At 30.5% G+C, this 27,909-nt stretch overlaps 3 protein-coding genes across 6 annotated transcripts; 2 read left to right on the top strand and 1 right to left on the bottom strand.

The window, feature by feature from the left end:
* The first annotated feature begins 2,242 nt into the window (after positions 1 to 2,242).
* On the top strand, positions 2,243 to 2,986 carry LOC140890319 (protein DOG1-like 4). Its single transcript, XM_073298079.1, has one exon. It carries the CDS (start codon positions 2,243 to 2,245, stop codon positions 2,984 to 2,986), a length of 744 nt encoding a protein of 247 aa, XP_073154180.1.
* Positions 2,987 to 6,507: 3,521 nt separating this feature from the next.
* On the bottom strand, positions 6,508 to 12,125 carry LOC140887115 (protein MALE DISCOVERER 2-like). Of its 4 annotated transcripts, none has more exons than XM_073294168.1 (14): positions 11,999 to 12,125; positions 10,814 to 11,277; positions 10,580 to 10,712; positions 10,370 to 10,441; positions 9,968 to 10,111; positions 9,734 to 9,874; positions 9,444 to 9,539; positions 9,295 to 9,353; positions 8,745 to 9,212; positions 8,184 to 8,377; positions 7,941 to 8,073; positions 7,709 to 7,863; positions 7,357 to 7,548; positions 6,508 to 6,982 (listed from the first exon to the last, which is right to left on the bottom strand). In XM_073294168.1, exons 2-14 carry the CDS (start codon positions 10,926 to 10,928, stop codon positions 6,722 to 6,724), a joined length of 2,163 nt encoding a protein of 720 aa, XP_073150269.1. In that variant the 5' UTR covers positions 10,929 to 11,277; positions 11,999 to 12,125; the 3' UTR covers positions 6,508 to 6,721. The 4 variants fall into 4 exon arrangements, with proteins under 4 accessions (XP_073150269.1, XP_073150268.1, XP_073150267.1 ...); XM_073294167.1 differs by lacking the exon at positions 11,999 to 12,125 and adding an exon at positions 11,449 to 11,895; XM_073294166.1 differs by lacking the exon at positions 11,999 to 12,125 and adding an exon at positions 11,516 to 11,895.
* Positions 12,126 to 23,920: 11,795 nt separating this feature from the next.
* Positions 23,921 to 27,909, top strand: LOC140892888 (uncharacterized). Its single transcript, XM_073301922.1, has 7 exons — positions 23,921 to 24,034; positions 25,352 to 25,704; positions 26,149 to 26,225; positions 26,348 to 26,384; positions 26,571 to 26,787; positions 26,893 to 27,286; positions 27,492 to 27,909. Exons 2-7 carry the CDS (start codon positions 25,377 to 25,379, stop codon positions 27,660 to 27,662), a joined length of 1,224 nt encoding a protein of 407 aa, XP_073158023.1. The 5' UTR covers positions 23,921 to 24,034; positions 25,352 to 25,376; the 3' UTR covers positions 27,663 to 27,909.

The raw sequence follows: 27,909 nt of genomic DNA, 5'->3' as shown, positions 1-27,909 counted from the left end.
GTGTTGCAGATAGAACCAAAGCTTTCAGTTCTGTTGGAATTTGATGCTATGCAAGGAGTCGTTGGAATTTGATGCTATGCAAGGAGTCTGATGCTATGTAAGCAACGAAGGGAGAAGACACGTTAGAATAATATAAATGATAAATGAATAGGTTTCCTACAAAATAAAAAAATCTATATTGTAATATATATGTATGTATATATATATGTGTGTGTATGTATGTGTGTTTGTATGTATGTTTCTATGTATATATCTACTCATCCTACATATGGTGTATAAAATATGTAAGTTTTTCTGTTGTATAATTTGACTACCATTTATTATTTGTCTTTTTATAGTCCAAAAAACCACACAAATGCACGTAAGTGCAATAGGATCCAAATAAACCAATAAAAAAGGATATATGTAAACAACAAATTATTATTTAATTCTTCTTACCTTATTTACCAACATGGGTAGACACCTCAATATTTGAGGTGCCTTTACCTAGTATATAGTATATCTACTATATATCTACTCTATATATATATTTATCTAAATATAATATAATATCATAAGTTAAGGATAAATAAAATAGCACCTGCGACTGCGAGGAAGCATATTGTGGATGAAGTAAACATCAACGTACACGTCCTGGGACACATATTTTTCATCTGCTCATGACACGTTCCTTCTTTTCTTCATTTGTTGCATCCATGATCACTACCTAGCTCCATGCCCTTTATTTATATTATATATATTATATATATTATATATATACGAATTTCCCTTTTTTCATATATATATATAAAATACATAGTTAACCTAATGTACACACGCATAAAATATTATATAATTAATTATAATGCATAAATAATTTGTATGTAACTAATTTTTATGGTTCATAATCATATTACACATTAATATGCAATACGGTCATCTCATACCACATATTACATATAACAATACCTAAATTTTATTATATGAATTATATATCAACCAGTTCAGCGGATATCCCACTTAATTTTCTTGGGTGCGCGCACTTGATCTACACATGTAAGTAATATGTTTTTTTTAAAAAAAAATATTAAGAGTATTTTAGATAATTTCTTCTTGTCATAAAAACTTTTAATAATTAACGTGTTTTTTATATGTATGTATATGTAGTAGTGTCGAGGATTATATATAACACACATTGTGTGTGTATTGTAATATTGTAATATGATTTATAACTTCTTAATAATTCTTATTAGCATGCTTTTTTATAATCATAAATCTTATAATAAATAATTTAAATAATCAACACGGTTGTTGTAAAAAGTGGGGATATGAGGTTATAATTTGGGGAGAGTGGCTTTCAGAAGTTTGAAAAAGTGGGGATAGGAGGTTATAATTGGGGTAATCAATTTTACATTATTATCCTCACCGTTGAATTCAACTGTGAATAAATTTGAGGGCCAATTTAGGATTTTTTACATTTAAGATCAAAATAATTATTATAAGGGGTTCACATATTATTAAATAATATATATATATATATATATATATATATAATTTTATAATATTCATATAAATAAAAATTCCGTCATCTATATTTCTACAGATGTCGACGTACGTGATCATTAATATTAAGAAGATCGATATTTTTTGATAAATTATCAAACATTTTATTAGGATAAGAATAGTTATTAGCAAAGGTTTCTTGTAAAACGATCTTACATATCTTTATTATTGATATCGATCGATATTTTTGTTGTTATCATAAAAAATCATAATTTTAACATAAAAAATAATATTTTTACATAAATAACTCAAATAGAAGATCCAGCTCATTAAATTGATACGTAAAACCCCCACACAAACATTTTCATGTATGTGTGTGTATATATATATAATATAATATGGGGTTAACCTTATCGTATGAACGGGAGGGTTTAATTATTTCGACAAATGTGCAGTGCAACAAATCACGTAACCCTTCATGTTGGTGAAAGGGTGTTGGTTAAAAGTTTATATATATAATTGCTAAGCGTAAGCCATGCAGAAGCCACGCATGCAAGCATGCAAAGCTACGTTTTTGCGTCGTGGCTTCATCAACCACGCTACATCTGGTCACTCTCTTCCCCGAACAACTCACCTAAATTTATCTCATGGGTACGTATTCGTATACATTTTATTAATTAATTAATTAATTCCAAAAACGATAAATAAATTAGCTAGCTGTGAGAGTGATCGATCGATCGTTATAATCAGAAGTAATTAGATGAATAGCCAACTGCAGGCTGCAGAAAGGTTCTCGGATTATTACGAGAAATGGATGATGGAACTCGAAGATCTTCTCAAAATCCTTCTTCTGGTCTCCAGGGATCGCCACCAAGAAGCAGGCTACGAAGCTATGGTGAACAAATTCACAGCACACCACAAGGATTTCTACATGATCAAGTGGGCTCTGGCTGAGGAAGATGTGTTGGCCTTTTTCAATCCGATTTGGCTGAGCCCACTTGAGAATGCGTATATGTGGATCACCGGGTGGAAGCCTTCGATGGCCTTTCGTTTGATCGAGACGCTGAGTAATGCGGCGGAGCGGCAGTGCGGTGGGAGCTTGCGTGGGATGACGGAGGAGCAGGGGAAGAAGATGGAGGCTCTGAGGGTGAAGATCGGGGTGGAGGAGGAGAGGGTGGAGAGGGAGATGGAGAGGCAGCAGGTGTCGGTGGCGGACAGGAAGATGGTTGAGCTGGTGAAGCTGGAGATTCAGGCGAAGAAGCGCGGCGGGGAGGAGGCGGTGGAGAAGGTGAATGGGATGGTGGAGGCGGCGCTGAAAGGGATGCTGGCGGGGCTGGAGAGGGTGATGAAAATGGCGGATTGCGCGAGGTTGAAGACGCTGAAAGGGGTTTTGGAAGTGTTGAGCCCGAGGCAGTGCGTCGATTTCTTGGCTGCCATGTCCATGCTTCAGATCCAGACCAGGAAATGGGGTTTGAAGAAGGAGAGTTTAGTCATGCAATTTTAGCTAATTAGTGTTGCTATGGAATATTTAGCTTTCAAATTAAAGTTATAATAATAATCATAATCCCAATAAATTAATTAATATCTGATAATACATAGTTTTATATACGACAAGTACTGTTCGCTTTAAATCGACACAGCATGCAATATGACTTTGAGCATATATATACAATTTATTTTTTAAAACCCATCTATGCGTTTTCATGTGATATATTAATTTTGTTAAAAATCGAGCAAAAGAGAACCACTCAAATTATAAAACTAGCGATCGACTTTGTTGAGATATATTTTTTAATTAAAATAAATATTTCTTAATTATCATGAGCTTTATTTATTTTTTTGTTATGGTAAAGTTTGTAGTATTATTAATCACTTTCAAGGTCTTTAAATACAAGATCTATGAAAGAAGCTCCCAAATATATTGTGAGTATGGGGAAATAAATCAAAATAAGCGATGGAATGTGCAAACATATTTGTCTGAGAATGTGAATCAATTTAGTATTATTGCAACAAATAATCAATAAGTCTCGCACTTCCGTAGCTTCCGCACTAATATAACTTTTTATCTTCTTTTGGACAAGTGACTGTTTGCACTACTTGTTTTTAGATTGTTTTATTAAAATTATAAATTCATTTGAGCTTTATTATTACTAGCTACACACGCATTGTATTGAAATATAATGTATAAAAAATAAAAGATGGTGGAAAAAGTTGGAGAAAACATGGGCTTGAAAGAGAAGTTAGATTTAAAATGAGTCATGTAAATTACCATATTGACATTCAATTATTTTTATCAATAAATAAAATTGAAGGATATTTTAGTCTACGAATATAAATTATCAAATTAGTTACTATAAGAGATTTAACCTTTATTAAATGGTAAGATTATTATAAAGTAAGAAAATATTTTGTAATTTATATGATCATTATCTTTTATCCTTTGACAAATAGAACATAAAATCAAAACTCTATGAACTTCAGCCTTGATAATAATAATAATAAAAATATGGCATTGCTAATAGTAAAAAGTAGGTTTTTTCAGACGATTGTATATAGAGTACGAGAAAAGTAATATTTTCACATGAAAAAATATATTTGTAAATGAAAATTCATCATGAGATGTTTTACGGATATTTACTTAAGATAAGTTATTTTATTTATATATAGAGATGGTTTCCAATTAAAAAAAAGATAATTAAATTTATAATTTTGTTAAAGAAAAAATATGTAAACACGTATTTTCTAAAATAAATTAAAAACACAATAATAGATTAATGAATAATGATATTTTGACATAAATGCAGAACGTGTCGGACCATGTGTATCTTATTGAAGAGTTAGGGCATTGATTGATCACAGTAGAATGGAATAAGATAGAAATAGAATCAATTTTGAAATTAAATAAAAACGAGAATGAAATGATACTTATATTTCATTCTAATTGTTGATATCAAAAAAAAATGAGAAGAAAAAATATTAGAATCAATTTTGGAATCAAATAAAAATGAGAATGAAATGGTACTTGTATTTTATTCTAATTATTGATATCAAAAAAAATAAGAAGGAATGAAATGAAATTATATTTAATAATCAAATATTTTTAACCAAGAAGAAAAAAAAAATAGCTACTCAAATATGTTATTGTTATTATTATTATTATTATTATTATTATTAGTGTACGTTAGTATTATCATTATTAAATAATAAATTAATAATATTATAAAATTATTGATTTTAGTTTAATTTAACTTATATGTTAATAAGAATAATTTTTATAGTTATTTTTAATATAATAGTAATAGTTTTTTATAATAATAAAAATAAATAATACAATAATTATTATTTTTATTAATATTAGTTATAATAATAAATAATATAATATATTTTTATAATAATAAATAAATAATAATTTTTTAATTTATAATTTATAAATAATAATGATGATAGATAAATAAATAAATAAACAAACAAACAAACAAATCATATACCAATTATATGTGATAATAATGAATTATACGTGATAATAATTATTATATGTGAATTATTATTATATATAATAGTAAAATAATTATATAATAATTTGTTGTTTTATATATAATATTAAACTATTATTATTATTATTATATAGGGTAGATTGTTAGAAATAAACTACATAGAAGAACTTTTCTTGTAAAAATAAGAAGGGAGAGTGGGAATGACCATATTCTCATTCCACGAATCGTACCAAATATATCAATAAGGAATGAAATAGAAATGTTCATTCATTCATATCTCATTCCATCGTATCAATCATGTCTTTAGAATGACTTAGTCTAGTCTTAAGCTAATGTGTATATAGTTAAGTCATTGGACTTGGTTTATATACACGCACATGGACAATTTTGATATCTATAATTCAATCTAACATTTTTAATCTTAATTTATTGAACTTATTCTTTATGTGTTTATATTAATTTATATATTTACCTAATAAAGTTCTATATTTTGTATGTATTTGTGTGTTGATTTAATTATAAGTATACATTTACATAAATATCTTCAATAAACTAAAAATATACAAATATTAAATAACAAAATTAAACGAAAGGACGTTATTAAAATAAAAAATTGTATAGTTAAATTATTGATTGAATAATGTAATATATATATATATACTTTCTATTTTTTGACTTATTCTTTCGTGTATTTATTTAAAAGTTCATTATTATATATTATATTTATTTTCTATCCTGACACATAAATTTTAAGGATATTTTTTTTTCAAATTAAAGTGTTATTGAATTTTTAAAATTTATGTTGTTCATATTATAAGAATATAAAATATATATAAATGAAAAAAATGCATTAAACGAACATTTATATTTTCAAAAAAACTCATAAAGAATGTTTTACAGGTCAGTTTCATACAACGGACTGATGGAGTTCCAATTCAGTCAATGCATGTAGAAATATTATTTTTATGCAAAAAATTTACTTTTTCTCAATGATTATAAATCGGTTCGATTAAAAGTATTCTCCTAAGTATAGTTTTTTTAAAAATAAATTAGAAATATTTTTAGATGTTTTTAGAATGGAACTATATATAAAAGACAAGATGAACAACATTATTTTTTAAAATTAAATTTTTTTTATAGAATAGTTATTGAAATACAAATTTATTCTTAAAATGACTTTAAAATATTTTATAAAATATTTTCAAAAAATATTTTTATAAACACGTTCTATAAATATTTGTCCAAAAAGAGCCTTACATTCTCACAAGTCTATTTTCATTATGTTTTTTTTCCTCGAGCTTATTGCACGATTTTCAATTCTAAGTTCTAACTACAAGAACTTAAAGAATGCAAATCACGAGTTTTAAATTTTAATAACAAAAATATGCAAGAAGATTTCTCGTGAAATAATCTCTTTGTAAAATATTTACTAATTAAACCGATCCAAAATATTTGGAAATATAAGAATAAAACAATATGAATAAAAAAGATACAGTGTCTGGATAAAAACTACGAAGATGCCAAAGAAATAGAATAAATTAAACAAACAATTATAGCCATTTTTGTCGAGGAAAAATAATATGAATCACAAAGAATATCGTAAGGAATGGAATATTATAGTTACAGCTCTTTACCAAACCTCTCATCTGATGCAACCAAGAGAGGAGAGGAGACGCTGTAAATTGTAAATATATACACACACAAATGAATGTTGTAAATGAAAAAATAATCCATGCATGCATGAATCAAGCAGCTTCTGCAGATAGAATCTCAAGTTCAGCCCACCAAAGAGGAGAAAGCCTCGGAGTCGCTGCTTCCGGTGATACGTCGATAGCTTGCCGCAGTTTCTGAATCAGTTCTTTCATGCAAGGCCGTTTCCTCGAATCTTGTTGGATGCAGCTTTGTATTACTTCACACACGATATCGAGTTCCTCGTCTTTGAACGCCTTCAGGGTTGGATCGATCAAGTAGCTGATTGTTTTCTTGTCGTTCAAGTATTGAGCGGCCTGAAAACATTTTTATGCAAAATCTTGAACTTATAGATCAAATATAAGAACATAATTTATGAAATATGTTCCCACTATTTGTCTCTAGATATTTTCATCTATATAAAAGGGTTGAGATTGATTGTAATCTGAACTGTACCAAAAAAGATTAACATAGTTTTAGCTCTGTAGAAAGGCATTGCACCGTAGATGTGAACCTTCATTGCTGAACTTAGTAAACAATATGCTTATATTGATATCCAACAAAACTGTATATGGGAAGAGACATATGCAGCAATGCGGTTCGAAATTAGTGTGAGGGGATGATTTCAGGGAGTCTCTAGATCTGCATGGAGTTGGAGAAGAGATACTAACAGAGTTGTATATATACTAACCCAGTTTTCAAGATGTCCTTGCTCCTCAGAGTGAGGGAGCTTCCCAGAGATTATTTCAAGTAATAAGATTCCAAAACTGTGGATGTTTGATCCCACATCGGCGGGTGGAGGCAGTCGGGAATGCTCCGTTTCATTTTCGGCATGGTTCATCGACTTGGCTACAAGTTCTGCCCAGAAACTGATATCGGCAATCTGCAACAGTGAGATTTTCTTTTTTGGTCAAGAAACGAATTGGTTTCACGTATCCTCGATGTGCTTCTTGTTTGTGCTATCACAAGAATTATGAGGATATGCTTCTTGTGTGTGCTATCGCAAGAATAATGCATAATGTTTCGAAGAGAATGTAACGTACTTTAGCTGCATAATCATCTGTCAAGAGTATTTCACTCGAATTCAAGTTGTAATGTGGTATTGGTGGTTTGAGGTCGTGCATGTACTGAAGGCAATAGGCGGTCCCCATGATTACTCGCATCCTCGTATTCCAGTCGAGGTGTTCTACTTCTTCAACTGGTTAAAGAAAGTACAAATTCAGAACTGCTAGTATCAGTGCAATTACATATGCAGAAAAACTATACTTGTATTACCATGCAGATGTTCGAAAAGTGCGCCATTTGGAGCGTATTCGAAGACCATCATTCTAGTAAAAGGTTCATCCTCCTCACAATACCCAATTAGATTAACGAAATTCTTGTGGTTGACACGGGATAAGCTATCGATCTGCAAAAAAAATCAACATCTGACTAATTTAGGACAGTAAGGAATTGAAAATGATAGCCACAGTTTAACATCGATGACTATCGTATTAGTGCCATAAAATGTCAATTAACCTTCTTTCTGAATGCCAATTCTGAACGCTTTGACCAGTCTTTTAAAGACTGTATAACAGTTGAAACAACAGCAATTTCCACCCCGCTGGAGAGTGTTCCCTTATATACAATAGCGCTGCCTTCGTAAGTATTTATAATGTTGCTGAAATCTTCACATGCAGTCTCAAGCTCAGCTCTGTTCAGCTTAGGGACCCCTAAAAATGAAGAAATTTCACTTCAATACGCATAAGAGTTAATACAAATAATGTGTTTTTAACATTGGGTATCACATCCAACTTGTTATTTTGCCATTCTTGTACCATCAATTGTTAAGTCCTGCATCGCGTCATCTATCAATTTTTTGAGTAGTGATTCTTTTCTACCACTCAGTTCCAACAGTATGACATGTTTTGTCCAATTAATGTAAAAATATTTTCTTTTGTTAAGCATACAACTGTACGGAGCAGATATATTTTAAGAAAATTGCTGCCCACAGAATCGAATAATTCAAGAAGCAGTCACAGAGCATACATAGAATAGTGCAGAATCTTAAAATCAGCGGATCTAACAGGATAAGCATACCTGTAATGAAAGCTTTCTGCAATTGTCCACTCAATCCAGTCTTCCAAGGACCTATATTTCTTGCTGCTCTGCTTTTGCAGATGACAAATAAGGCCACAACCACCATGAGTAAAAACACAGCACATGAAATTCCAATCAGAAGCTTAAATGAAATTTCGGATTTTCCATCGGTCAAAGACTTTTTGTCGATTGATTGACTAACAGTACTAGAATTAGAAGGCTCAGTCGGCTTATGTTCTTGACGTGCATTAGGTGAGGATATGGGAGGAGGAGAAAGTTCCTTCCTATTTGGAATAGCTGGAAACGACCCACTACTTCTGCTCGGAAGAGAAACGTTTGGATCCAACAAGGCTGGCGTTCCAAAATTGGGTGGGATGGCAGCAAGATTACTTGGCTGTTCGGTTAGTTTTCGACGTATAGTATTTACCTGGTTCTTGATATTATGGACAATACCCGACTTATATGTACCTATAGAACAAAAGAACAAATCTAAACACGTTTAATTGGGGAATTGGTAATGCCGAGTAAGAAAAAAGACCGTGCCGCTCACTTGTTAGATCGTCACAATTGTCATCAGCATCATCGAGTGGCTCGCTTCTGAACTTGAACCTTGATAAATAGCAATACCTTTCCGTTAATAAGATGCAAAAAGAATTAGGAAAAATAGCATAATAATGATCACAAAAGATGACTGCTTACAACGGGAACTGATTGAGGTATCGTATAATGGTCCCTTTAATTTGTAGCTGTAAGGAATCTGATTCATGCAAGTGTTTTGAAACACTCTGCCACATGCTGCTCAATATGTGCACCAAAATGTTATCAATAAAATCCATAAATAGGGCTGGAATCAAATGCGAGCTCATAGTACAATGATAATTACCATTCCACTTATACAACAGAAATACAGTTCGAAAACAGGGAAAAATATATCACATAATTAATGCTAAAGATACGTTGGAATAACAATGTTGTCGTAAATATCTCACCAGAGCCCGATTTTTCTGTTAATACATCCAATTCCAGAAGCAGCAATTGTAAGGTTTTCGTCAAATTGTACATCAGTAAGCAAACTAAGCTTCCCAATCTCCACAGGAATGCTTCCTTCAAATTTATTATCACATAGCAACCTAGAGCGATGAATTAAAGTTTGATGTAAACTTGAGATAATTAATCATATTGAGGAAGTTGGACATGAAATGAAAACAAAAGATTATTCTCACAAGCTTCTTAGTGAATGCAACCCTCCTAATTCTGCAGGAATGGTTCCAGTCAAGTTATTATGCCTCAAGTCCAAAATTTCGAGATCCATAAGCCTTCCAAACTGATGAGGGATTGTGCCAGAGAAACGGTTCTTGGATAGGCCACTTGTGACGCAGTTGGAAGACATTAAGCAAGGATATTCAGAGAGTTTGAAAGCAAAGTTTTTGTAGAAATGTAATGCACAACATATTGATCTACTAAAATCATAGTAACATGGTGATTTTAAGATTAAATACTGTCAAGTTAACATGTAACTTGGTGTGTAAGAAACAACAGAGTTTAAATGAAGTCACCATAGCACACACATGCAAATATGAACTCAAAGATTCTAATAACAGTATAGAAATGAAGTCAAAACTCACAGAAATCTTAAATGAGTAAGATTTCCAAGCTCTGGTGCCAATACGCCCTTCAAGTCGTGCCCATTGAGATCTCTACGCAACAAGTAATCTCAATGAATTAAAGAACATACAAGAACTTCAATCAACATTAAAAAATTTCATCATAATGTGACTAAATTCCCTTAGACACGCTACATTATCAAGAAAGTTTAGAGTACATGAATGACTCACAGAGTAAACACTCTCCCATTGAGACAATGAACGCCTGACCACATGCACGGGTCGCACTCATCAGGATTCCAATTTGTTAAAACTCCATATGGGTCAAACTCCACCTTTTCTCGGAATTGCAACAATGCTAATCCTGAATTTCCGTTTACCAAACTTAACCAAGTCAAAAAAAGAATAAGCAACAAACTAGAAACCAGCTATTACAGTGAATCCACTATGAATAATTCCTGCTACCTTCAGAATTGAGGGACCAACATCCATGAATTTCCAAAAGAAGAACCAACAACGTTAAAGATGTCAAATGAGTCCCATAAACAGTCCAACTAACACCCATTGCTGGTCGAACCATTCGTCACAGTGGCGGAGGCGATTTGGATTTACACCAGCAGCCAGGACTCTAGACAAGATGCGACACAAAATCGCCAGCTTTGTGGTGCAAATAACCCTCCGAGCAATATAGATTACTCGGATAAACTACCAGCAACAACAGCACAGAAAATCAAAGAAGTATGTACACAGATTCCCTAGCAGACACAAACAACATAACAAATAAAAGAATCTATATTAGCCTTGAACCAATCAACCGCGTTGGGGTCTCTCATCTTCAACTATCTTGTAATTTACGCTAAAGAACTTCCACTTTCATGAAGAATTGCAGAACCTGCCCGAACGAACTATCCCCAAGATTCAAATTTCAGCTGGAGAATGCAAACAGGGGAGAACAAAAAAAGTCACAAATTACGAAATATTGGTTCTTGAACGGGGTGAAATGGCAACAAAAACAAGGGTATTCCACAACCCTCTACAGAATAACAAAAAGCAACCAAGGCTTAAAGTGAAAAGGTCAAAAAGAGCCAGAAAAGAATAACCTTTGGGATAAGCAATCAATCTCTTAAACGGCATGCAAACGTAAAGCAATGCAAGGTAAAAACTCACCAATATTATAACAAGGGACAAAAGGGCAGTCAATTATGATACAGTTAGACAGATTGTTTCCAAGAAAAATGCAGAGGGCACCAAAAAAGGGTGACAAATTGAGGGTAAACAATGTTGAAAAATTTGTTCTTTTGGGATTCAAAATGAAAGCTTGGAAACGGTTAACGGATAAAAGAATGATTAACAATGAATGAATCGATTAAACGCAGAAGAATTCGTATGAGATTTTTTTGACTGCCCTTTCAGGATGATCTCAGAGGTTGAAACTCTCTTCGACCATCTTTCTCTGAAAGAAGGGAAAGAGGGGGAAAAAAAGCTCTCGGAGGCCTTCTCTCTCTCTCTCTCTCTCTTTTTTTTTTTTTTTTTCCTCTTTATTTTTTGTATTATTTTTTACGGCGCATAAAACGAAGATTGTTACTTTTGTTTCGACAAAAATAAGGAAATATTTTCAGACATACTAAATAATATATGTTTATTAACAACCCAAGTCGGGGAAAGGCAACGGTACGCCGCCGGCGAGGTGTGCTGCGGCGGTTCTTGGAATGGGGTGTCGCGAGGACTCCGATCCGCAATAAGCGGGCGCTCCTTCACATTTGTTGACTGGGTCCCACTCTTTCTCTGCTTCGTGCATGCCTGTTATCCTCCATCATTAATTTTTCTTCTTCTTCTTTTTTTTCTTTAAATTAAATTAAATCATTAACATTTATTAATGATTTGTGTGGTAATATAAAAATTGACAAAAAATTCCGACAGCTTAGAAATATGGGAGACTTCAAACCTTGTAGTTAAGGGGGGTAGGAAGCAATTCTCAAGTTTTTGTGATCACGTATGTTTTATTTCCTATTTTTTTATTTTAATTTGAGTTGAACATGAACTCAAGATATAATATTTATTTATAGTACTAATCAAGTTAATATTTTTATTTTGAATTAAATATTTTATCTTGATATTGTGGTTCTAAAAGATGGATAAACCATGAAGCTGTTTTCTTTTTAAGCTCGAAATTCGAATTGAAAGAAACATTATAGTTAAGTGGCTCTGAGTGGAAATCAATTTTTTTTGACAGATTTTTTGTCCAACATGATAATTAAAAAGCATTATTTTTTACACGAATAATATTATTTTTCACATTAAATATGGATCAAGTCGAACAATTTCACAAATATATATTTATGAAAATTTCTCACAAGATATCTACTTCTATTAAAAAATATTATTATTTGAGAGTGTACTCCGCTAAATCTAACAAATTTCTAATTTAAATAAATTTAGGTGGTGTCATTATATTGGATCAGTTTAACTTCAGATAAATGAATATGTTGGGCTTGGATAAATCTATTTGGGCTAATGACATGGTTTTTATTTGGGCTGTAATCTGTTGTCTATTAGACAGATATGCCCATAAGGCCATAACCCAATATGCCGGTTTTTATAAGGGGAAAATATATTCCTGAAAATCAGGGCATATTTGGTTTTGCTTTTAGCATTTTCCAGGTTTTTTTTAAAAAACATGAGTTGTTTGAAAATTTGAAAGGAAAAAAAAAGAGGAAATAATTATCAAAGTTATCTAACTGTGTAAATTATTTTATCTGGCACTTGATTTTTAAAAAAGTTGTACGAATGATTAAATATTGTAAAATATAATATATTATATTACAATAATATGTATTTTTGTAATCATGTAACATGATTTGAGATGCAAAAATACATCGTTTTTTTCTCATTTTAAAGATGGGGAAATAAGCACTAATCAAACATACCCTTAGTTCTCAAAATCTCAAGGTGTTCACTGTTCCCAGTTCAAGGCTATTTTAGATGAGTGAAAATAATTTTCACTTGGAGAATGATCAACATTATTTAAATGAGTAGGTCTCATACACAGAAGTCTCATGGATTTATGAGATGAGTCAAATTGGGTCATATTTGTAATGAAAAATAATAAAAAAAAAATTTCATGAGTTGAATAACTTCACTCAAATCAACATATATTACACAATATTTCTTCATAACATAACTGTAAAAAAAAAATCGATATTTCAAAAATAACACTTTAGATATTAAAAGAATATTTTTTCATGAATTGGATCGAAAATTTATATAATAAATTTGACTTATGAGACTGCCTTGTAATAGTTTTTGTATTTTTAAAAAGAGCAATGCTACATGTACAACCAAATTTGTACATCAATTTGTACAACAGAAAAAATTCAATACAAAAATTTCATTTATCAAAATCTCATGATAAATTGAATGTAAAATATCGCGATATAATAACAAAATCTCACGATATATTTATTGTAAATATCGCTGTACACGATATATATTATACCTCTAGCATTATTTTTTTAAAAATTAAAGAGGACTACAATGGGAAAATCGTCACATGGGCTCGAATCTAAGCCAATAAAATAACAACCTATAAGATTCAGAGATATCCAACTGAATAAGGAAAACCACATGTATCTCCAAAAGTAAGGGATATTAGATTCTAATAAGAAAAAATAATAATAATAATTCTCATATTGATGAATAAGTCAAATGCTGGATCAAAACAAAAAAAATTGTAGAATCCAATATCTGTCATTTAATTAAATTTGTAGTTTATGATAATGGTAATGGTATAACTCAAATCTTTTATAAAATATATATTGTGACGCTAACATCGACAATTATTATTATCTAAAAGTCATCTCATAGTAATTACAATACATCGCTATTCGCGCAACTAATAGAATCAAACGTATGATCTTGATTTTGATAAAAAAAAAATAAATAAATAAATAAATTAGGATCAGTAGTTACTTTTCAGTATTTTCATAGCTAAAGTAATTGATGCTCTTCATCATTATGCATCCGATATAGGTTAGTCATTTGCTATATTATATTCTAACAAATTTTGTGTCGTTATATTCAAAAATACTTATTTTAATTGTTTACTAGGGAGAAACATCACCACAAACCGAAATTTTATTTTTCAAATAAACAAAAAAAAACCTAATAGCAAACTGAAATTTTTTATTCGATCGACTTAGGGAGTATTTGGTAGAGCTTCTACAAAGTGCTTCTTAGCTTCTACCTGTATAAAAGTGCTTTTAAGTGTTTGTAAATGTCAAATTCTGTTTTAGCTTCTACAACTTTTACCCAAAAACAAAAAGCTAAAATTTGATGTTTTTGTAGCTTCTACTTTTTTGTTTAAGGTATAAAATTAGAAGTTGACATATATACCCCTAATAAACTTATCATAGTACATATGTTTTTATTATTTTTTAATTTTACATTATTATTACAAGTATTTTTTTTAAAAAAATATTTTTTTAAACTGAAATTTGAGCACAAGATCATGAATTTATAGAGACCATCAACATAAATTTCTTTTATTTGTAATTTTGTGATATAAAAAATTGTATTCTTTATGGTTTTCTTAAAATATTTTTAAAAACACCGTCGAAATGTGTGTTCCTCTTTTCTCCCTCAACTGGGTTTTATATATACAAGCCACTATGGCACACGCGATACGTGTCTCGTAAATATATAATATAATTGGTAAAGACTCCAATTTGATAAAGGTGCCTGCAAAGAAAAATTTGAGTTTGACAAAAAAAAATGGAAGAGGAGGAAGTAGGTTAGAAAAAAAATACTGATTAGAAAGTGGAAGAAAATGGGAAATGAAAAGATTTTTTGTTAGTGTGGGGTTTGGGAGTATAATGGAAAAATTTTAAAAAATGACCATGACACCAAAAGCAATTTTTATAATTCACGCACACTTAATAATATAGTATATATATAGAAGTTTTCAGTTGTCCAACAAATTTCTTTCCACTTCATCCTCGACCACTAAAATTCGGTGGTGGGTTTTAGTGGTGCAAAAAATCAAAAACAAAAACAACTAAAACCCACCACCGGGTTTTAGTGGTCGGACATGAAGTGGGAAGGAATTGTTGGACAGCTGAAAATTTATATATATATATATATAATATGTTGATTGATATTAGATTAAAATAGACACACAAATTTTTGTGGGACTGTCTCACTTGTTAATTTTGTGAGATAAATCTTTTACTCGACCCGACCCATGAAAAATTATTTTTTATGTCAAAATATTATTTTTTATGTCAAATATTACTATTGACTCTATATATGGTCAATAATTGGTCATGGATCAGGTCAACTCACCTCATAAATAAATATGTGAGATCATATTACATGATTCCTACTCTAAAATGAATTAGTAAATATTTTGTTACAATCATTATTAGTAATATTTTTAGGATGATTAATAATATATAATTAAAAATGAATCCGTAAAATATTTTATGTATTAATTTTTTATTGTTATTTTAATTAATACGTTGTTAGTTGAAGTCTAATTACTGTTATCGATGCATAAATTATCTCATACTTGATGTGAGCAATTCAAATTTTGTTTGTTAATCTACTGCCTCTCCTGTTTATACATTTTTTATATTCGATGTTTTCTTTACCAATGGATTAATTCCAGACAATTTTCATATATATAAGTTTTGGTTTATAGATATCTGTATTTATTTTGCAAAATATTTTTTATAATTAACTATTTACCGATATATTATGAAATAAATTATTTTTAGACTGCGACAACAGTTTGCGTAATATTATAAGTATAGCTTGGTAATCACAATTTTTTTTTTTTTTTGAATCTGGTAATCACAATATATAGATATATAGACTTTTGACGAGGCATTTACAAGGCCTAGAGTAAACATTTAATAGAGATCTTACCCTATAAAAATAGATTATTGAGTTGAGTATATGTATTTTATCAATTGTTTGACTACGAGCCTGTTCCCACGGTCAACAATAATAATTTACTAAAATTAAATTTCTAGACAATGATTGCCTGACTGGACAATTCATGAAATTTTAGTAAGCTATTTGTACATTTGTGAAAATGTGATGCTTTCTTGTACATTTCATCCAAAATAATTCAAATGCATGTAGAATCACAAAATAATGTAATCAGCACATACATGCTAATTTTTTTTCTTTTACCTTTTTTTTTTTTAAAAAAAAAAATCTTGTATATGCTATTATCAACTTGTATTTCAACATTCTCAGCTCCCAGCTTGTATCCAAATAACTCAAGGGCTTTAAAAAATATTAAAGGGAGACTAATCTTAAACCAATTATATTTTGAATTTGTTCCAAGTCAAATTTAAATGTCTCTCTAAAAAAAAATTAAGTTCATACTAATTCATCCTGCTGTTGATGCCCATTTTTATCATCTATTATTACTGTCAAGAAAGAGAGGCCTACAGAAAATATTTGATATATGTGAAACCTTCTTTATCTTACCAAGAATACTTCATTATTTTTAAATTTCTTATCCTATTTTAAAGGAATAAAGATTAATAATTATTTTTAAACTGTGTGATGTAAATGTTTTGAATTTCATTATTACCACTCCTTATAAATTTTAGTAACTCGTATCAGAGATAATGTCATGTTTTTGATTATGATAGATTGGAAGAAGTACAATTATTGGGAGCTATGTGAATTGTTGTTGGGCAATACTTGTTCATGCTACACTTGAGTTGTTGTATAATTAAAAAGATTGAAATTGCACCATTATAACTAAATAGATTTTGGAAAAATGTTCAATCCTACAATAAACAATATCAATATATACGTAACAACAAAAAACTAAAAGATACATGTAATAATGAAATTTTAATAAAATCATACAAATGCAAGAATATTAAATATAGGTATCTAAAATTCTAATTTTGTTAGCAGTACTCAACATTTCTATATTTGCGTTCAACATAATTAGAAAGATTGCATAAAATATATTTTATTATATTTTCACAATCCTATCCACTTAAATAAACATATATAACCGAAACAGTACACATCATCTAGGCCAGATAATAAACGAGAGCTCGCTGTTTGCAATTTATACATCATAAGTGAACTAGTGCGAATAGGAGGGGACCAAAATTAAAACGGTACTTCATTCAAAATTAATTAATAATAAATAAATATACAGATAAAAAAGGTACGTCTAGGCTGGAATAATTTTAGAAAATACAAGAAGACCGTAGCTATTTATTTACCCCAATTCTATCAATGTTAAGAGATTTTATTTAATATTTTATGCATGCATATACATTTTTTTCCAAATCTATCACTCTTTAAGAGATTTTATTTAACATTTGCAATAATGCAAACATCTTGTGTATTTAATTTACAAGGATAGATTTGGAAAAAAATATATATTTTGGTCCAGTAATTTTCACTTTTCAAACTTTTGTCTCTGTTAATCATGATTTTCATTTTTAGTCTTGTTATTTTAATTTTTTTTTCTATTTTTGTTCTTGTTACATTGAATTTTCATTTTCAGTGCGGCAAATTGTGTGTGTATTTCATTTTTGGTATTCTTTTCACCTAAGTACATCGTATCTGCCGGTCAAAAAAAGACAAGAAAATGAAAAATATATGGAAGTTACATGACTAAAAATGAAAATCATAATAATATGATTAAAAATAAAAAAAAATACAAGTTACAGGATTATAAAAAATAGCAAAAGTTCAAATTACGTACATGGCTAAAAATGCAATTTTTATTTTTTTATGACATGAACCCGCAGCCGCTACCTTTCGATGCACACCGGGTGGTAAATCTCCGGACTAATGCAATAACCTGCAAATCATGCTAGTCAGATAAACCGCACTAGGCAAGCTCTGTGCGTCAGACTGTTCTAAGAGTGTTGGTAGGGGAATCAAACTCTTTAACTCTGGACAAACGCTCATACTCTACCAACTTGAACATTCTCTCGAGAGTTAATTTTTCTAATAGATGGAGGGGTAGATAAGTTAGTTCGGTTCTATTCAAAAGACACAATACTGATTTAACTTCAAAAACTCAAACAATACCAAAAAAAAAAAAAACTAATTACTTAGAACAAATTTTTTAGCTTTTTTTAGTGCTGACACGCAGGGGCGTAGTCAGAATTTTTTAGGCAGGTGGGTAAAATATTTTTAACGATATAATTAATTTTTCCTTTCTGAGATCTATCCCACATATTTTATTTTTCTCATTTTTCCATCAGATAAAATTCCAAATTCTTAATTTTCTCTATTCGTAAAGGAATTCAAACATTTGTTTAATTTTCAATGTCTCTATAAATTTACAGAGAGCATACCGATACTCTCTTAAGTTCTTTCAATTAATTATTTGAAAAATTTCACAACTATTTATCTCCAATTCATCCATTTTATTGAATCATAAAATTCTTAAAGATTTCATTCTTATTACTTAGGAAAACTGCAAATTTGGTCATGTATGCTTGTTACTTTGCGATTTTGGTCCTCTATATTTTTATATTTCAGTTTTAGTCCTGCATGTTCCGAATTTTGGCAATTTCGATCATTTTTATTCGAAAATGCTTACCTAGCACTGTACACGTCAGCTCCACATCAACACTGAATTGGTGTCACGTCAGCATCACGTCAGAAAAGGACTAAAATTGCCAAAAAAAAATAAAGATAGCGGACTAAAACTGAAATCTGAAAATATAAAGAACTGAAATCGTAAAGTGACAAACATACAGAACCAAAAAATCAATTTTTCATATTACTTATTTGAAGAGTAATATCAATTTTAATAGATATAATCTTTGTCAAAGCCTTTACTAGCTAGCTTTCTGAATCTATTAGCTAGTGGTTTTAATCTTTAAACAATATCTCCACCTCTTCACAAATTGGAGCTGCAATTTTGAAGAATATTAAATTGCTACCCTTCACACATTTACTCGGGCTGCTAAAGTTTGATTCTGATCCAAATCCTGCCGAACAATATCCCACTATTGCCCATAAAACACCCTCCGCCCATGCTGATACGACGTCGAATATTGCTAGTATGAGATAATGCTAATATAACATCGAATATGTATAATATGAGGGTGGATATTGCTGATGTGCTTACTTAACTCCACATTAACCAACAAATTGATCAGACTAAGAAAAAATTTTAACTTCTCAAAGTAGCCAAGACCAAAATAGGTCAATTTACACCATTACTTTTGTAATTTTTTTTTTCAAATTTTCAATGGCGCGCAAAGCGTGACTGTAAAATTTTAAATTATTTTTATTAAATGAATAATATATATTTTTAGAAACCGTGAGCTAAGCGTGTATAGGTGAGAGTAGTACTAGCTAGGATGGGTGACCTCCTGGAAAAAGCTCTAATGCGTCAAGTTGCTGACATTGCGCTGCCTGATCTGGTTTCCTAGGTGGGCCGTAATAAAGAGACATCGGATCTTAACGGGTAATATTGTCTCTATTGAGGACAGAGCCGACGATAGAAAAATGATAAGACTGATATTGAAGGGATATAAGACAACACCAGTAGTAAGACACGCTACTCCCTAGACTCATGTGTTCAAAAACCCGACTCATCTATGCTGTCATAAGTATATGGAAATAAAGTTGCGTCTTGGCTAACAACTATAACTTTTAGCTTAGTGGTAAGCGTTTGATCCTAACAGAAACATTCAATTACAATAATTATTTTTTTGAAGATTTTATTTCCATAATATGAAAGATTTATCTTCCTATATAAGTTTCACATTAATTATTAATTATAAAATTTTGATTAAAAGGTATGAAACTTTATCTGATTTTTTTATATATATATTTGTGTGTGTCTAGCTATATGTACATGCAAAATATTTGTAGATTTAATAGTTTAGATTTATATATCTCTAGTTGAAGATGGTCATTGACTCATTCTAGTTATCTCCTATAATTAATGAATTGCATGAGAACTTTATTATTATATTGTTTATATATGTGCTTGTTAGCTAGGTTGCACGTCAACATCTTGGGTGAGAACAAATAAATAATATTCTGTAAAAAAAAAAAAATTCCTTGAAAGAATCCGATGACCTCAATCCAGCGAATGTCAACTATCCATGCAAAATAGAAGACAAGAAATTATTTTGTTTATATATTCTGGTAGGGTTTCGCATTTCTCATTTGCTATCTAAAATATGTTATCATTTTAATTTAAAACTAATTAGTGGCTCAAGTCCCATAGTCATATTGTACAAAAAAAATTCTCATTAAAATAAAATTCTCTGCGGTGCCATCCGAAAATTCAGTATATTAAATCCATGGTTATGTGAATATGAACATATTTATAGCAATTTATATATGTAGAGCCAGTTGCGGGTGTCCTTTTATGCATGCCACCTACTTCTTTGAAAATATACATACAGCTCTTCTTTCCAAAGAAAAAGAAAATATTAACATGAATTAATTAAATTTCTTAATTGGACATTTTTTAACCGAACTTCGAAATTTTATATATATATATATATATATATATATATATATAATATTATAATGTTAGATGGTCACATTATAATCGTTTTTTAATCATTTTAATATTTGTAAAAAAATACTCATACTATTGCAGTGTTGTTCAGTAAAACGAATAATACAGAGACAAAACTAATATTTAAAGATAACCTCAATTTTCCAACTCTTTGACCATATTCTTTTCTTGATCACCAGTCATCTTGTAGTAGTGGGAAGCAAAGAATATTAATTATAATGAAATATACTATATGTACATGGACGACACACACAAAATATTTCTGTATTATATCACACATAATACGTGTACTTTGCTGCTGGTATGTTAATATAGCATGGAAGTCATGTTTAGCAATTTAAAGGAAATATACGACGTAATTAGGTAATATTGTAGCATTGATTTTGATCGTACAAATTAAAAAAAAAAAACTAAAAATCCATCAGTATATGTAAGTCACACAAACGGAATGACTATATGTATCAAATGAAATATCAGTGTATACCAAAATTTTACTCATAGTATACGATAAATTTTCCCATAAAAAATAAAAAATGTTATATGTACAATGAGGGTTACAAAATGCATTTGAAATTACAAAAGTATCCCTACATTTTATATTTGAAAAAAATCTTTCAAAATTACATTGAGGATAATTTTGTAATTCAAATGTATTTTATAATTTAACTTGTAATCTCATTTGCACATATAGCATGATCAAAAAAAATATCTTAACGGGGCTCAACTGACCTCGGATTTCAACGTTGATATTGTGTTTTATAATCCTCTATATATGTATTTATATATATCCATATTAGTATATTATAAAATATTGCATCAATTCTTTAGAGTAACTATTTTGGTTATTTTAGCATCTTGACAAAGTGACAAACTATCAATTTTTTCATTCAAAGAAATTATTATATATAAGAACTCATTATTAGTAAAATCTAAAATTAACTACATAATTTGTTAACAACGTACGATTAGTAACTTAAATAATTTTAAAATGTATTGTGTAAAGAAAGTTCCCAATGGTCAAGGACAAGATTGCTCATCATCATGCAAAAATTCCCACCAAATTTGACTTTTTTTTTAATCTATTTATTATCAAAGTCTGTCAGCAATGATCCGCACTCCTATTTAACGCCAAAAATTCTATTATATTATGTTTGGATCTATGAATTTCATATAATTTATTTCAAATAAATTGATTCCAAATTATTTGATTCGTTGGAATGAATAAAATTCAAGTGGATTTCAAATACAACTACATATATTTTATGCAATTTCAACGTTTGAATAGTAAATAGTAATAGTGTTAAATTTCCAAATGACACACCCGAATTATTCATCCCTCCCTCAAATTCTTCCCAAAATCAAATCTCTTTGTCCAAATAAAATCCATCAATCCAAATATAGGGTCAGTTTGGATACAAAATCTGTAACTTAAAAAACGCTTAAATAAGCTCAGCTTTTTTTAAGTGTTTTTATTAAAAAAGCAAAAGTAGTTTTGATGTTTAGATAAATGTCGAAAAATGCTTTTATTTAAATTTTTAAGTGGAAGTAGAAGCAGAAGCCAAAAAACCAAAAACTCTAGCTTTTGAAAAAGCACTTTTTAAGTGCTTTTTTAAAAACAACTTTTCTAACCAAACACTTCATTTTTTAAGAAAAATATTTTTTTTTTAAAAAAGGTATTTTTTTAGCTCGCTTCTATAACCAAACACACTCATAACCTCGATACTCAGAGTGACATTATATTGAGAATTTTTTTACGTTTATTATTTGTCCTTGCAGAACTTAATGACTGGATTTATCTTTATATTCGAACTAATAAATTAATCTCTTTGATGGTCCGCCCAACCGCCCGCCTAATTGAACACGAATTAACAACATTTCAATAAGCACATGATAAATAAATCAAACAAATAATGGGGATCGGATGGATAATCTAACTCATCATATCAAATTAACGCAACATGATCCAAATAAAAACGATAAGCACAACCCATTAATGAAAGAATAATGCTTTTAAATTAATGTAAATTTTAAATTTAAACATCTATTTATAAAATCGTTTCATTTCCCAACAACTAAATTCTCGAGTCTCCCATTAATTTATTATGAACTAAGAAAGTCTTTGTTTAGGTGGTATAAGTTGTTCGAGAGGAGCCTTTTTTCAATATTATTTCAGGGAATATAATGGCCAAAGGACAACTTTTTTTTAATCACGCATGAATTAAGAATTGGAAGAGTCTGTTACAGAGGTCAAACTATATAATTAATTTAATTAAGATAAAAAAAAATATAAAAAAGAGTGACATGACCAACATAAACAAATTCTGAGAAACCTGCAGGCCAAAATTTGCCTTTTTTTTTTTTAAAAAAAAAAAGTTACCTACATTTAGAAAAGCATCAAATTAGATCCAATTTTTGGCTAAAAAAGTTTAGTTTTTGTTGGTGTTTTAATTTGTGTCTCACATTGGTTGGGTAAATATATCTTGTGAGTTCAATATATGATCTTGGACAACTCCTTGAGTTCGCTTTTGAGATTGAATCAGGTCCAAGTCCATTTCTTAAAACGGTGTCAGACCCCAGACCCGCCGTATGTGTTGAACTGACATGTTAATATCTCTACGCTCCAGTCGTGGGCGTACAAATTTCACGGGGACAACTGTCAAAGGAAAAGGGTTTTTAAAGGGGGGAAAAAGAGAGAGGAAAAGTTTGGGAAGTCACATGAAAATGAAGGGGGGATGGGGCCGGGGCTCATCTGTACGTATAATTCAAGAATTATTGCATTATTACGAAAAAGAACAAGTGGATTGCCCGACCGCCTTGAATTTCTATATTTTCTCATTAAGAAACTGCAACCAACTGCATGAAAGTCTTGGTAAAAATCTGATCCTGACGAATAATCGCCTTGGAATTTAATTCCTTTGTTGAATGAATGAAAAAAAAATACCTCTCAAAATCAATCAACACATAGTAATATTTAAGACAAAGAGCTTTCTTTTCTTTTCTTCCTCCTCCTCCTCATCATCATCATCTTAATTCCCTTATAGCTAGGCTTTTTTTTTTTTTTTTTTTATCGATCCTCCCGTTTTCTCCATCGCAGACTTGATGGCCATGTTTACAACTCCATCGGCAGGTATCGACGATGCAAGGTGAGAGACGATGATGACCGGAAATCGTCCGGTACTCTAGCATGTATATATACATGACTTTGATGATCAAGGGCTTTGAAATGTATTTTTTTTCCCGTGATCTAAGCCATCACTTCTTTATGATCCAGATCATAACTATTTATTTTCTTCATTTTTTTAATTTTCTAGTTTTGAATCTCGCGTCGATCATTTCCCCGGCACCCCTTGACTTCTCTGTTTTTTTTCCTTTTAACTAAATTTTAAATGAAGTACCGTAGCATCTTGAAATTTGAAACATGTTTTTAATTTCGCTTTTGTTTGATGTTCTATACCGGCAAATATTGAATCCGATCGAACTTCAATATAACCAGACGAGCTAAAGTTTTTATCAAGGATCGGATCTTTTAGGTTCAGTTTTTTATATGATAGTTGCATGTCTACTTTCTTCCAGGTACAAATTTTTTTTATTCATCTTTTTTAGGGTTTATTATGTGTGGCTACACTTGGATATATATATATATATATATATATGCCACTCTTTATAAGATCTTACTAAGTTTTATTTTTTTCAACAAAATGGAGGATCAAGATTCTATACATGCAGTTTAAGTTGGCAAGATGATCCACTTGGATATGTGTTTAATTTAATTAATATAGATTTGGTTAATCATTTTCTGCGGGTAAATTAAGCTTCTCTTTTTTTTTTTTTCTTTCCCAAAAAAATACATAGCATCAATCATTTAATTTTTTATCAATATTGAATTTTCATTTGTTTTTTTCTTTATTCTTTATTAATTAAAATTTAAGCTTTCAATGATGACAATTAATTGAACTTCATATATACATGGCAATATCATTTTCCAATTTTAAATTCCTTAAATTGAAACCTTGATATAAAGAATTACAAATATATATATGAGCACCAAATTAATCATGTGCCTTCAGTAGTTAATTTATACGGTTAGGATGCATCAACACTAAAATCCCACAACCCAGCAGTTGAAATTAATAATGTGTATCTGTATTAGTTATTATATATTAACGATAGCATGTGTATGTTACATATATACACATGTATGTGTATATTTAGTTACATTCTTGCTACTTATGGCGTCCCCAGAAGAAAAGTGAAACATAAATATTGCCCCGGCCCATGCATAAAGCATTATTTTTTTCTTTTAAATCTTGAATTTTAATGGATATATATATATACTTCTATTATTTTGCAATATATATGTACATGGTGTAAACCCTTTTCTTTTCTGATGCTTACATGATCAAATTATTTTAGCAAACTAAAGTGACAATAAAATTTCTATATTGATCATCACTTTCTAGGAGTAAGCAATAAGCAAAGGCATTAATGGATGATGATGAAAAGATGAGCACGGGATCAAGAGATGATACTATGGAAATGGAACAAAACACATTATCATCTGATTCATCGGAAAATATTTCGTCCATCGATTTAAATGAAGAAGCCGGAAGCAACACCCTCGACGATCTAGGTATCGAGTTTTCCAGCAACGGTGAAGAGATGAAACATGAAGATAGCTTGAAATCAGCAGAAGGGGATGAGAAGAAGAGTTCGGTTAGGCAGTATATTCGATCCAAAATGCCTAGACTACGGTGGACTCCCGATCTTCATCTCTCATTCATTCATGCTATAGAGAGGCTTGGAGGGCAGGAAAGTAAGTTTTATGTGCTTAGTTGCCCTAACATGAGTTTTTTGGTGATTACTTAAATTTATAGTGATAAAGTGTAGGCTTTAATCGCTTTCGTGAAACTAGTTAAGCTATTCGTGGAGCACATATATATTGTCATTACTAAGGTAGTGTTTGATAGAACTTCTATGAATCATTTATCAGTTTTTTCTTAACAAAATTTTTAAAATTTTGATAAATATAATAAGGTTTTCAATCTTCCAGCATCACTTAGATGTATAAATTAAAATAAGGTTAATTAGAAGACCATTACACAGGCTGATTTGGATAAACAATTTGATTAATTAAAACGAAGAGAAATGCTAACATTCTTAATCGAGATGTTATTAAAGACGAAAATTATTATTTGCGTTAATTCATGCGATCGATTTTCTTGTGAACATGAATTATTAGCAAGCCTTGTGTTTCCAGGGGCCACTCCTAAATCAGTGCTTCAATTGATGAACGTGAGAGGACTCAGCATCTCTCATGTTAAAAGTCACTTACAGGTATGATTAATTATTACAACACTTCAATTATAAGTCAAAATATATTAGCTCTAGCTAGTTATGTATCTTAAAAGGGGTTTCATATACGTTGCTCCTGATAAATATTACTTGGATAATTTCAGATGTATCGGGGCAAGAAACTTGATGAATCTGGGAAAGGTAATTGTCTTCCATAAAATATCTTGCTATTCCCTTAATTAGTTTCTATTTTTCCGCGCTAGCTGTAAAAAAAAATAATTCATAATCACTTTTTTTAAGTGTTTGGAAACGCTAATAAAATATATATCAGTCCGAATATTATTATATATTCAATATTATATACTAATTTCCATGTGACATGTGCAGTGATAGGTCAACCAAGTAGATTTTACAGTATTCCAGGAAGAAGATACCACCTTTCTGGAACAACATCCGGAAAATTCAGCCCTCTTCATCACTTGAGAATACAGAATGGTGGCATTGTTCTTTCCCAGAATTCGCCCGATCACGGAGATCGTCTGAGGAATTTTTCCCATAGTTCACAATCCTACTATCCATTTGAAATCAAATCCCTCGCTTCCAGGTAATGGGAGTATACTATATATAAATGCCATATCAACAAATTAAAGAAAGGCATGCGTTTTCTTGATTAAAACTCAGCCTGATCATGAAATTCTTGTTGGTGCAGATTTCAGCGCTGGTCTTCTGATAATCAAGAACCCAAAGTAAGGAATGATAGTCGAATGATTTCGGAGGTAAATAATCAGGATAAGCCCATTCCAAGCTGTATTCCATCAACAGAACAACGGTACCGAACCGGTCCACTCAGGCCAAACAAATTTCTTGAAGATAGAAGGTGGCCTCCGAGAGAAGAGATGCTCAAAACTCAATTTAAAAAAGAGCAAAAGATCCCCATATCTAGCATGTGGCCTAGTTCTGTTTCGCAGAATTTCAAACCGCAATCTCGCTGGAATTGCATTGACAGCAGCAGTACTAGGATTTGTCAGCAGAAATCAAGCTTCATGTCTGAAAACTCTAGGCTACCACTTCATAATCTTGATAATTCCTTCCCAATCAGTGAGGTATATAGTTCAAAAGATTCATATCCCCGTATCGTCTTATATATAATTAATTTATACGACATCTTTTGTAGCAATACCATTGTTTTTGTATGCCCGTTGGCGAAAAATGGATTGCAAGAAGATAACACATGAAAGAAGTGCATGATTTTGTGACGAAATATGGTATGATCATGATAAATAAGCTACAATGAATTTGTTTTTGCAGACGATTAAGGAAGAGAAGAGAATTATGGGGACAGACAGGTTGGGTGCAGGATCAGATTTACAACTAAGTTTAAGCCTGAGTACAAATAATAGCAAGGATCAGAAGGCTTGCATGAAGGGAGGAGATTCAGATATTAACACGATGCTCTCTCTTGCTTTGACTCCTCATTGATAATCTTCAATCATTTTTCATAGATTATGTTATTGTTGGATATTCGATATTATTGATATATACACACTCGACATATAATTAGAATATTGAGAGGAGAGGCCAAGTACTTGAAGATCTGACTATATATGCATGCGTTAGATCAGCATAGGAGTGAGATCTTCCTAGTACTTTGTCGTTATAAAAATACATTTAGGAGATGTTCATGTTGTAATGTTACATATATACATGTACTTTTAGCTTAATTATA

Source organism: Henckelia pumila, chromosome 3, assembly GCF_033568475.1.
Source record: "Henckelia pumila isolate YLH828 chromosome 3, ASM3356847v2, whole genome shotgun sequence".
NCBI classification, from domain to species: Eukaryota; Viridiplantae; Streptophyta; class Magnoliopsida; order Lamiales; family Gesneriaceae; genus Henckelia; species Henckelia pumila.
The sequence above is the reverse complement of the archived record's forward strand: the minus strand, read 5'-3'. Positions and strand labels throughout refer to the sequence as shown.

Coding starts and splice junctions, on each gene's coding strand:
- LOC140890319 (XM_073298079.1), top strand. CDS start 2,243: ATGAATAGCCAACTGCAGGCTGCAGAAAGGTTCTCGGATTATTACGAG.
- LOC140887115 (XM_073294168.1), bottom strand. CDS start 10,928: ATGGTTCGACCAGCAATGGGTGTTAGTTGGACTGTTTATGGGACTCAT. Junction 9,875..9,967: donor TTGCATTCACTAAGAAGCTT/GTGAGAATAATC, acceptor TCATCGCTCTAG/GTTGCTATGTGATAATAAAT. Junction 6,983..7,356: donor AAGGACATCTTGAAAACTGG/GTTAGTATATAT, acceptor AAATGTTTTCAG/GCCGCTCAATACTTGAACGA.
- LOC140892888 (XM_073301922.1), top strand. CDS start 25,377: ATGGATGATGATGAAAAGATGAGCACGGGATCAAGAGATGATACTATG. Junction 26,226..26,347: donor ATGTTAAAAGTCACTTACAG/GTATGATTAATT, acceptor GGATAATTTCAG/ATGTATCGGGGCAAGAAACT. Junction 26,385..26,570: donor ACTTGATGAATCTGGGAAAG/GTAATTGTCTTC, acceptor TGACATGTGCAG/TGATAGGTCAACCAAGTAGA.